Source organism: Myodes glareolus, chromosome 4, assembly GCF_982192425.1.
Source record: "Myodes glareolus chromosome 4, mMyoGla1.1, whole genome shotgun sequence".
Lineage (NCBI taxonomy): Eukaryota > Metazoa > Chordata > Mammalia > Rodentia > Cricetidae > Myodes > Myodes glareolus.
Genome location: NC_142029.1, coordinates 54,718,344 through 54,731,022, shown reverse-complemented (window position 1 = coordinate 54,731,022; position 12,679 = coordinate 54,718,344). Strand labels below are relative to the sequence as shown.

General features: G+C 42.4%; 1 protein-coding gene and 2 pseudogenes across 1 annotated transcript in view; 1 reads left to right on the top strand and 2 right to left on the bottom strand.

Annotated features, from left to right (window-relative positions):
* Window positions 1-12,679, bottom strand: part of Gk5 (glycerol kinase 5) — a 76,871-nt gene that overhangs the window by 47,523 nt on the left and 16,669 nt on the right. Inside the window, exon 3 of the mRNA XM_048452531.3 lies at window positions 2,744-2,819. Coding sequence (XP_048308488.2) covers window positions 2,744-2,819 — 76 coding nt within the window. The remainder of the gene's footprint in view (window positions 1-2,743; window positions 2,820-12,679) is intronic.
* LOC148122271 (small ribosomal subunit protein uS14 pseudogene) lies at window positions 1,139-1,427 on the top strand (annotated as a pseudogene).
* Window positions 3,908-4,650, bottom strand: LOC148122270 (protein BUD31 homolog pseudogene; annotated as a pseudogene).

Genomic DNA, 12,679 nt, shown 5'->3' with positions numbered 1-12,679 from the left:
TGCAAACATTTCTGAAGGTATTTGTTGCAGAAGATGGAGACAGAGTGGCGAACAGAACACAGGCATTTCTGCTATGGTGAATATACTTTTACCATGGGACTCAAATAATCACCCCGTTGCTTACAGACAACAGGAACAAGTCCCATGAGGGAGAAATACAGGTACCCAAATGTAGGGACAACCTGAGTTAGGGACAAGCTGCCTATAGGGAGGAAGCAGAGTGTGAACAAGGAGGTAAGTGCTCGGACAGGATGGCTGTCTAGTGTTCAAAGGTCTGAAGGTAGGTGAAGCACAGAAGAGCTGAAAGGCTAACACGGCTGAAGAGGAGAAAAATCACAAGATGGAAATGGGGTTAACTCAAAACACCATACAATCTAGAAGTTGATCTCAAGTGTCGGTATTTATAGAGTTTTATCTCTATAAGAGGAGAAAACAGAAGGGAACATGAGCTACAGAATCATAAACAAACTGCCCTCAATCCTGGTAACACCTTACACCCTTCTGTGGCCTGTTAGCATACTTGGTATCAGAAACAATTAGTAATAACCACTAGCACCAACATCAAACGCTACAGTGAAAGCCACATTTGGCAAGGAACAGAGTCGTTTAATGGGGTGATGGCGAATATAAATCCCCCGAGGGCATCGCCTTTGTATCCAGTTTCACAAGCTGGCTGAGAACCTCAACAGTTACTGAGCGATCCCAGTTTGTGACTCACATTTTACACTGCTAATTGGCACACACCCTGATCTGGGGTTGTCTGGCAAACTCTCCCTGAGAGACTCAGTCACTGAAGAAACAAACAAGTCGTGATTTTTTTCAAAAGCAGCAAAATGGAGGAAATCCAACTTATAATTATTGCAGAAAGAAAACTAAGCACACCATGGACTAAATATGAAAAAATGAAGGTTTAGCTCAAAAGAATATGAGAAAATGAAGAACTGGAAAATATTAACATCGAATTTCCTGGCTTTGTGGGAGCGGGGTGTGTGTGTGGGGGGGGGGTGTTTCAAGGAGAAAACAAGAAGTTCAAAGTTTTAAACTTCTGGATATGAATATCAGAAGGAAAATCAGTTCCCAAGGCCGTGAACACAGGAATGTACCATGGTCAAAAAAAAAAAAAAAAAAAAGCCTTTTGGCTCGTCGGCCGTCAGTGAGGCAACATGGGTTACCAGCAGCTCTACTGGAGTCACCCGCGGAAGTTCGGCCAGGGATCCCGCTCCTGTTTGCTCAAACCGCCACGGTCTGATCCGGAAATACGGGCTGAACACGTGCCGCCAGTGTTTCCGGCAGTACGCGAAAGATATCGGCTTCATTAAGTTGGACTAAGCGACCTTGATTGGATTCTTCAAGACTCTACCCAGTGAAACAGATCGATGCCAGTCTTTGTACATAAGAATTAAAAAAAGTGAAGACCGTCAAAAAAAAAAAAAGCAAAGCCCAACATAATGGCTCACACCTGCCATCTCCGAATTCAGGAAGCTGAAGAAAGAGCATTTCCACAAAATCTGAGGGCAGTTTGAGCTTTTTAGTGAAAGCTTAACTTAAAGCTACACAGCCAGGGAGATGGCCAGTGGGCAAAAAGTCAAGTGCAGGGATTATTTGTAATCCCAGAACTGGAGAGGCAGGGACCAGAGGACCCCTCGGTGCTTACTGGCCAGACAGTCTAGCCAATTGGTCAGCTCCAGGATCTGACCAACTCAAAAGCAACAGAGGAAGACACCCAGTGCTGACCTTTGGCCTCTATACATGTGTGCTCACATATGCATGTATGCACGCATGTACATGTACACACACACACACACACACACACACACACACACACACACACACACACAGAGTTAGAGAGGAAGAGAGAACAAGAACAGGAAGGGAAGATCCTGACTGGACTGGAACAAACAAACAATGACTGTTGCCCGGGTCCCAGGCCGGCTGTCTCTCAAAGGAACACTACGTACTTCCTGCTCACTCTGAGCTACCTAATTTGGGGCTGACTTTGTCATTTATGGGAAGCAGGTGGACGTTGCCATCATGACACGCCACAGTGGTTTTCTATCACCCAGTGGACAGAATAAGTCTCCGGTATTGCCGGGCGGTGGTGGCGCATACATTTAATCCACTCGGGAGGCAGAGACAGGAGGATCTCTGTGAGTTCGAGGCCAGCCTGGTCTACAAGAGCTAATTCCAGGACAGGCTCCAAAGTTACAGAAAAAAACCTGTCTTGAAAATTTTTTTTTAAAAAAGACCCCATTATTTCATCATAAAACAAGGATGGGGTGTACACATTTCTTCAAAGCATGTCTCTGTTTCAGATTCTGCCAGCAAAAGTTTTCCCAAAATTCATAAAATACAAACATTTCAAGAGAGAAAAAAGGGTATTGAAGAAAACAAACTCATAATAACCTGTTTGACTGCTACACCAATATGGTACCTAAACTATCTCAGAACCTGACCTGATTTTTCTGTATGGTCTCGATTTCACTGTTACGCACTACTGGAGTCTGTGAGCTACTGTATGAGTTCACCCTGTGTACTGCTGAAATGCCTGCCATGCCTGGCGTCTTCCTCATTCTAAGGAAGTTAAGCTCAGATACTGACAAGGAGTAGATGAGTCGAAATGGAAACCCATGTTCACCTCTCTTAGCCAAACACAATGGTTCTCCACCCACAAACTGAAAACTCCCCGGACAGGTTCCTCAAGCAGCCAACTCCCCGAAGCAGAGCCCCGACATAAAGCACTTACTTGTTCCATGTAATAAAAGTGGCTCTCTGCGTTGATATGCCGAGACCGACAATTTGACTCATCTGTGCTCCCGCAGCTAAAGGCAAAGGCAGATAAGACAGGTTTAAAAGCCAGTGAAGTCTAGGTGTGTAACAATACAGCACAGAACCCTGAGACGGGCAGACTGTCTGAGCTGTTTAATAAGAAAAGCAATGCTAAGATAAATTTTGCATTATTTTTACTTAAAATGACAAAAAGATATCCTAATAATAACAAAAATGCCCATTTAAACGTTTAAATGAGAGAAAAACAAATATTGTTCAGTCGTACTGTATTATTTTTCTGATAATACTAAAAACTTGGCTCTTAGTTTAGGCAATAACCAATTATAATAGAAGCTGCCTGATGGTGCCAAATGGGAACTCTCTAGGGAAATTAGTTTAATTGCTGAAATTGAGGTCGTGTTTGTCAACACAAACAGATGAAGTATAGAAATAAAAACATGAGTTTTGTTTTTCTTTGTTTGTTCTGAGACAGGTCTAATGCTGTAGCCCAGGCTGGCCCAGCAGCAATCCTCCTGCCCCACCAACCTGAGTGCTGGGAGCGTAGGTGGGGCCTCCACACTCAGGGTACATTAAGGCTGTGGTTGTTGTTACTTTGTTATGAAGATTGATTTTTATCCATCTCTGTGTGTATGCCACATGTGTGCAGGTGCTTGAGGAGGCTCAAGAGGGATCTGAAAAGCCCGAGACAGGAGTCACGAGCCACCCAACATGGGTGCTGGGAACCGAACTCACGCCCTCTGGAAGGGTAGTAAGCACTCGAAACCACTGAGCTGTGCTTGTTTTGTTATGAGAAAGGGAGAGAATGTGTGTGTTATATGATGGGGGCACATGCCACGGTACATATGTGGAGTCAATTCTCCCCTCAACCTTTACATGGGTTCCAGGGGTCAAACTCAGGTCATCACACATGCATGTGGCAAGTGCTTTTACCCACAGAGTCATCTCACCATCCTTTTGTGCTGCTGGGAACAGAAGCCGGGGCCTCATGCATGGTAGGTGAACACTGCACACCACTAAGCTACATCATAACACCAAACATGAGCTTTTTGAACCAAATATCCTAAAACATAGAAATGTGGTTTTTTGCTTTTGTTGTTGTTGTTTTCTTTCTTTCTTTCTTTCTTTCTTTCTTTCTTTCTTTTTTTTTTTTTAGGTCTAAAGGTTTTATTTTTACATATTTCAGCTAGTGAAAAGCCTTCACCTGAAGAACCCATGTTCTCTCTGGGGCTCCTTCTCTGGGCACCACTCTGAGAAGAGCTGCTCCAGAAGGGGGGTTATAGGTAAGAACCTACAAAGTCCAAAGTCCAGAATGCAGAGGAGTCAAGGGTGCCAGCCAGAGCAACCCCGGCAGCCACAGTGTGTGCACTTGACAATGCGACCCACTTCCATCTTGCTTTTGGGAACCCGGCAAATGCAGTTTGTCCCAAAGTTGGTGTTCCTAGTCTGAATGCAGCGTAGGCAGCACAGATCCTTGGAGCCCTGCTTTTTCCACTTTGCCATCAGGTTTTTGTCTTCACAGCCTTCTTTAATGCCATATTCACAGAGCTCTCTACTTACGGCTTTCCTCTTGTAAAAGAGGTCAAAAATAGATTGAGTTTTTTGGTTATGTATTTTGAAAATGGGCCACAGATATTCCACTTTTCTCTTTCCCTCATGGGGTTCAGTTTCATCTTCTCTCATCTTTTTATCTAATTCATCCAGCGTTGGTTCGATCAACTCCCAGCCATCTGGAGGCAATTTCCAGCTTCTTTTGACTTTGGGAAGATCAGAAGACCAAGCACCTATGGCCACTGCTTCTTTATTGAAGACTTTCGTCCCAGTACTGTTCAGAGACTGGGACAAATTAACTGGAGAATCGGCCATTTCTTTTTGTTTCTCTTCTTTGAGTTTCTCTTTCAGGAATAATGAATAGATAGATGGCTTGCTGCCCTCTAAGAATCCTCAGACCGAATGGGCACCTTGTTTTGTTTTGAGACTGGATCTCACTATGTAGCCCTGGCTGGCCCAGAACATATATCGATCTTAGACCAGAGTGGCCTTGAAGTCATAGAGATCAATTTGCCTCTTCCTCCTGAGATAGAAATGTGGTTTTTTGGTAACGTTCTTTTTTCTTTGCAACTATGTTTCATTATGTGCAAGCTGGCCTCGATCCTATTAATCAGATGGCTGGGATTACATGACGTCACCACAGTTCAGCTTGTAATGTTCTTTTAGAATCAGCTCATGTGAGTACTGAGAAAAATGTATTACCTTCTATATAGTTTTCCTTCCAAAAATGTTTAACCTGAATTTAACTCATCATGAGGAACCAGACAACTCAAAATAAGGAATAGTATATTAGATGGGTTGTAGTTTTGAAAAGGATCTATGAAAAAGGACTGGAGAGATGACTCAGGGGTTAAGAGCACAGTTGCTCTTGGAGAAGACCTGGATTCAATTCCCAGCACCCACATGGAGGTTCACAACTGAAGTCTGTAATTCCAGTTCCAGGGAATGCTTCTGGCCTTTACACACACCACACACAGACTTGGTGCACAGGCACACATGAAGGTAAAAGACTCACATAAATAAAATAAAAATAGTAAATCTTGAAAAAAATTAACCATCAATCTCAAAAAGAGTGTGCTCCTGATGGACAGAAGACTTGCAACTGCGTGAAATGCCTCACGTGCTTGAGTTCTAGGCTGAAAATAAGGTTAGCTTTTTGTTTTGTTTTTCAAGACAGGGTTTCTCTGTGTAACAGCTCTGGCTATCCTGGAACTCACTCTGTAGACCAGGCTGGCCTCAGATTCACAGAGATCCACCTGCCTCTGCTCCCAAGTGTGTGCCACTACTGCCTGGCTAAAGTTATCTTTTAACTTAAGAGAATCTGAAGCAAGAGCACTGGAAAGTAGCTTTAGTGTGTATTTCCTGAGGAAGGTGAGGGTTGGAGTTTAGTCACCGAGGAGGTAACCTTTACTATGGGATCATCCTGCAGTGTTCAGACGTGACAGTTTACATCACAACTGGCCAAAGAACTCAGTAAGCGAAGTTTGCGGAGACCCATAAATGAAGCAGAACTATGTCTCTATGTTACACTGGCTAGTTTGTCAATGTAACACAGCTAGAGGCACGTAAGAAAGAATCTCAACTGAGAAATTGCTTCCATCAGATTGGTCTGTAGGCAAGCCTGTGGGTCATTTTCTTGATTAATGATTCATGTGGAAGAGTCCAGTCCACTGTGGCTGGTACTAGTCCCTGGGCTGGTGTTCTGGGTGTATAAAGCAAGACGAACAAGCCAGTAAGCAGTGATCCTCCATGGCCTTTGCTTCAGTTCCTGCTTCCAGGTTCCTGTCCTGAATTCCCAGAATGATGATGGACTGGTTTCTAAGCTGTAAGATGAAATAAACTCTTCCTCCCAAGCTGCTTTGAGTCAGAGTGTTTAGTAACATCACTATCAGTCTGATGGACAGTCTAGTCTTTGAGTCAGGGTGTTTAGTAACATTACTATCAGCCTGACCGACAGTCTAGTCTTTGAGTCAGGGTGTTTAGTAACATTACTATCAACCTGACCGACAGTCTAGCACAGAAGTCTACACATGTGCACTGCACGGCCTTTCCCAAGACAAACACCAGGGCATTATGCTAAGGACATTCTACCACTGAGCATCTGGTAAAAATAACTTCTGAAATATTCAAAACTAAAAAGACAGAAAGGAAAAGTAATTCAGTCCCCCAAAATTTCAACGTTCTTAAACGTTACACTAAAAAGAGTGGTTTCTCCTTATTTCTTCATTAAAAAAAATAATGTATACGTGTGTGAGTGTGAATGCAGGGCCGGCAGAAAGGCCAAAAGAGGCCAGAACTCCTGGAGCTGCAGACAAGCTGCAATGAGTCTCTGGATGCTGGCGCTGAAAGCCAAGCTAGCTCCTCAGAAAGAGCAGCAACCACCGAACCATCTGTTCAACTGTCTTCTTTTTACTTTTTAAAGACACGGTCTCCTAAGTAGCTCAAGCTGATCTCAAGTGTTACAACGGGTGTATGACACCAACACATTGCACCAAGAGACCTCATGGTGTTACAATGAAGGGAAATGGGTTATGAGCTGATGAAGAAGGAACAGTAAGTACATTGTAACAGTTTCTAATCCCCTGGATGCTGCAGCCCTAGCTGTAACCAGGGGCATTTATTTATCCTGTAGAAGAAAAACTAGGACATGGCTGCTGTTACTTTTCCTTGACAAAGTAGTTGACTGTAAACCACAAATCTCCCAGCAAAACACTGGGAAACTGTAATACCTCCTCCAAAAAAGGCTCTGTGTGTGTGTGTGTTTGTATATACATACACACATGTGTTCATATATGTGCTATGATAAATGATACATAATATAAAAAGACATATATAAAATGATATACTAATGATGTATAATATATAAAACATGTGTTCATATAGATATATATATTTGTATTTATATATTTATATGTATAATATATGATAATGATATATAACATAAAATATAAAAGACGACATATATTATATAAATTTGTTTATACACACACACACACACTATAAATAGAAATTCACAAAGTTTTCCCCAAATCTGAGGAAAACTCATCAGGAAAATGTAGCATGAGGCTAGCTTGTTGGAGTTTCTGTCCTGCCCAGTACTCCACAGCCGGCAAGTCCCAAAGAAAATCACGCACAAGACTCCATAAGATTATAAACTGATTGGCCCATTAGGTCAGGCTTCTTGTTAACTCTTATAACTTATATTAACCCATTATTCTCATCTATGTTAGCCATAATGGCTCCGTACCTTTCTCAGCTGGACATGTTACATGCTGCCTCTTCGGAGGTTTGCGCAGGAGTGCTGAGGGAGCACTGCTTCCAGAATACTCCCAGTCTCTTTGCTCCACTCCTACTTCCTATCTGGCTTTCCCGCCTATACTGCCTGCCTGGCCAATCAGCGTTTTATTAAAATGATTGACAGACTACAGATAATTCTCCCGTATCAGGAAAAAGTCCACTGTAGAATATAGTCATTTTGTAAATCCTTGCTGCGGGAGTACCTTCCGCTGCTTCAGCCAATAGTCTCTGAAGCACGAGCCCACAGTGTTGCGGGAGCGCCTTCCGCTCTGTAGCCGCTGAAATACCAGCCCCCTGGGGCGTAGTATATTTCTCTTTAAAAGAAGAGCGGCTAGCCTCGGCTCGGCCTCTTGGTTCCAGCGCTTGGTTCCGGCTCCTGCTCCAGCGACTAGGCTCCTTTCCTGATGATTTATGTGCATGTAAATTTACCCCCAAAATAAATGCCCCTTTAAAACATAACTGGTGTGGGATTGATTCACCATTATTTGGCGCCCAGCATTTGGATTAAGAACCACCCCACACCCCCTACCCCTCAGCTCAGCTCGGCCTCTGGCTTGGCTACCTGCCGCCAGCTCGGCTTGGCCAGCTCAGCTTGGCACGAGCCCTCCTTCAGCCATAACCTCCACGCCTCCCAGGATACACAGGTCCAGACAGTTTCTGCCGTCCTACTTTGCCCTGTTCTGCACGGATTTTTAAATTTTTCCTTGCAACGTGAGTCAAAGAGCTCACAGCGCAAGCTCCCTTTGAAGTTCCAGCAAGCTGTTTGAAACTCCTGCCATCTGCCATAACTGAGTGGGAGTGCTGCAAGCAGCTTGACCCTTAATCCCAGCACAGGGACACGGGGCCCAAAGCACTAGGCCTCTTTAGCAACAGCACAGTGGCTGTGTCACGACCCTCTGCATCAGGTTGAACAGAGCGGCAGGGCAGGAGAGCCAGACCGGGGTAGGTCAGGCTGCCTTGTTTATTGGCCACTAGAAGCTCTCTGACCTTTTTGCTCTGTGCCTGGCCTCTGGATTTTCTCTCTGTGTACATCTGACCTCTCAATTGACTCATTTTCCCCAGTTTTTGAACAAATAACAGAGCAGATTTTAAAACAGGATTTGTCATGAGGCCTACAGTGGTTCCAGTCGCGACTCGGAGACATCCCCATTTGGTGGCTGAAAGGTAAAATGGCAGGTTTCTTTTTTAATGGGACTCTAGCTGCAGCTTTTGCTGCCACTTTGGTAGAAATCACAAGTGGCCTATATGCCTATGGAGGTACCTCGATTTACTGGTTATTAGGTTTTAGTTTCCTTCTTAATGTTATATTGTTGTGGAAATATGTGGCATTAATTGATAGGATTAATACTATGATAGGCAAAATTGACTCCTTATCTAAGGGCACTAAGAAATTACCTCAAAGGATCCAAGCTGTTGAATTTGACTTTGAAAAGTTATCACAGAGTTTTCATAAGGTAACAGACAGAATATACCTCCAGGATGGCAATTTACATAATATCCAGGGGCAGTTCAAGGAGGAGATACTATCTTTAAAAGGAACCATTAAGACCTTGGAGTCACAAGTGCAGAATGGGGACCAAAAAATTGATAACTTAGAGAAATCACTAGAAACATATGCAGGTCAGGAGATTCAGGATTTAAGAGAGGTGATGATACAAAGATTTGAAATGATTGAAAAAATTATTGGAACTGATGATTCAGGTGAGAAGACACAAGGGCAGGATACAATGCCACCACCAGCTGTTAGGACTGGCTTACCCAGGGTTTTAGCAACATACCCTGTAATTTATTCTGACAAAGCATCAACTTCTAAAGGCTCAAAGTGAGCCAAAGAATCTAGATGGATGCCAGTAGGTATGAATGACCTAAAGGAAATTAAGCATGTCGTTGTTAATTATGGCTTGCACTCTACATTTGTTAAGGAAATGATAAGGACTTGGGCTTCTAATGTCAGGGCTATCCCCCACGATTTCTCACAGTTAGCTTCAGCGGTCCTCGAAGATGGACCTTCCTTGATGTTTGGAGTTTATTTCAAGGAAGAATCCAAACACATGGAACAGCAAGGAAGAGCAAAAGGTGTAGAGGTTTCACAGGATCAAATTCTTGGCGTAGGAGCTTATGCTGATCCACAGGTCCAAGCTCTTTATGATGATGAAGTATTGTCTCTATGCCACAAGGCAGCTTTAAATGTCTGGGGTAGATTACCAGAGCCAGGAAGAAAGGTAGAGTCATATACTAGGGTTAGGCAGGGACAGGGAGAACCCTATACAGACTTTTTGCAAAGATTAATTAAGGCTTTGAACACAGGAATAACAGACCCAGAAGCTAGATGACTGATTCTTGAATCACTGGCTTTTGAAAATGCAAACTTAGACTGCAAAAAGATAATTGGGCCTTTAAGGTCTAGATCAGCACCTATGGATGAATGGATCCAGCATACCATGAATTTTTAGACCTTTAATTACAATGACGAATCTTGGGTAGGAGAAGTGATTTCTAAAGTGATGGGGGGACATCAACCTGCCAAATGTTTTAATTGTGGTAAATTTGGACATCTAAAAAGGGATTGCAGGCAAGGTATTTCTAGGAATAACATTTCATCTGGGAATGGCAGGAATAGGAAACCTCAGCCTTCAGGTATATGTAGGAAGTGTGGTAAAGGAAGGCATTGGACGAATGAATACAGATCAACAACAGACAGACAAGGCAACCCGGTACCATCGGGAAACTCCCTGAGGGGCCTCTCACAGGCCCCCAAGCCAAAAGTGGCCCAGCCATTCCCAGTAACCGTGGAGGACATGTCACACCAGGAAAATTAAAAACTCTAGAAGCTTCTGTACAAGACCATAAGGTTCTAAATGATGCAAATTTGGAGGATAAATCAGAAATTCAATTAGGAAATAAGAAACGTGTATTTTGGCAAACTTCTATAAATGATCAGAGACCAAAGCTGAGAGTACGTATAAATGGAATTGTGATTGTTGGCTTGATAGACACAGGAGCAGATGTGAGTATCATCACTCCAGAATCTTGGCATCCAAATTGGCCTCTTCAAGAGGCAGATGTTCAATTACTAGGAATTGGAACCATATCTCGAGTTAAACAAAGCACGAGATGGGTTCACTGTATTGGGCCAGAGAGTCAAAGAGGAAAGTTAAGGCCATATGTAGCTGATATTACAATAAATTTATGGGGCCGTGACCTGCTACAACAATGGAATACCCAGATTAACATTCCTGCAGTCTCAGGAGGTCATGATTCTGGGAAGGATGTAATAAAGTACTATGCACAAAGGTCACCAGCCATTCAGGCTGTACAAGAACATAAAACAACCAACAAACCTTTAGAGGTACCTACAGCCCTACCTTTAAAATGGCTAACTGAAAAGCCAATATGGGTTAAACAATGGCCTTTAGCTGAAGATAAATTGCAGGCTTTAGAACAATTGGTACAGGAGCAATTAGATGCTCAACATATTGAGGAGTCCACTAGCCCTTGGAATTCTCCTGTGTTTGTTGTAAAAAAGAAATCTGGCAAATGGAGAATGGTGACAGATCTAAGGGCTGTCAACAAGGTAATTCAACCTATGGGCCCTCTACAGTTTGGATTTCCTCTGCCTTCTCTGTTACCCAAAGGATGGCCTCTTATAGTTATTGACTTGAAGGATTGCTTCTTTACCATACCATTACAAGAAAAGGATAGAGAAAAATTTGCCTTCACAGTGCCTACTTATAATAACTCCCAGCCTACTAGGAGATACCAGTGGACTGTCCTCCCACAGGGAATGCTCAATAGCCCCAGCCTGTGTCAATACTTTGTAAGTTCAGCCATTGGAAATAATACGTAAGCAATTCCCTAAATCTATAATATACCATTACATGGATGACATTTTGCTATCCGATTCAAACATAGATACTTTAGAAAGAATGTTTGAGGAAGTAAAGATAATATTGCCTAAATGGGGATTACAAATTGCTCCTGAAAAGATTCAAAGAGGAGATTCTGTTAATTACCTAGGTTACAGAATAGGTTTACAGAAAATTAGGACACAAAAGGCACAAATTAGAAGAGACTGGTTACGGACTCTTAATGATTTTCAGAGATTGTTAAGAGACATTTCCAGTCTACGAAAAGCTGTTGGGATAACACCTGATCTAATAATTCATTTAAACAAAACCTTAGATGGTGACAAAGATTTGAATAGTCCCAGAGAATTAACAGCTGAAGCAGAAAAGGAACTGACCAGGGTTGAAGAAAAATTACAGGAGGCACATGTAGATAGGGTGGATCCAAATCTTAGCTGCATTCTAGTCATATTGCCTTCCAGAATTTCTCCTACGGGAATTTTAATGCAGAGGGAAGATACTATTTTAGAATGGATCTATTTACCACACAAACCAAGTAAAAAATTGAAAACTTATATAGAAAAGGTCTCTGAATTAATTATAAAAGGTAAACTGAGACTTCATCAACTAGCAAGTATAGACTCAGCAGAAATTATAGTGCCTTTCACTACTAATGAATAAAAAAGTTATGGGAAGACAATGAACCATGGCAAAGGGCTTTTGCTAATTTTTTGGGAGAAATTAATAGCAACTATCCAAAAGCGGTAGACTTAACCTTATAAAGAGAAATTCTTGAATTCTTCCTCGAATTGTACGTGATGCTCCAATAACTGGAGCCCATACATTTTATACTGATGTTAATAAATCAGGAAAGGCTGGTTACAAATCAGATGAATTGAGTAAGGTGGAACAAAGACCTTATACTTCTGTCCAGAAGGCAGAATTATATGCCATTCTTATGGTGCTAAGGGATTTTAAAGAAACTCTTAATATTGTTACAGATTCACAATATGCAGAAAGAGTTATCTTGCATATTGAAACTACTGAATTTATACTAGATGATACAGAGTTGACTTCATTGTTTATCCAGGTACAAGACATAATTAGGAATAGGCTTTGCCCGATGTACATAACACACATCCAATCCCAAACGGGTCTGCCAGGTCCTCTAGCACAAGGTAATGCAGAAATGGATCAATTAT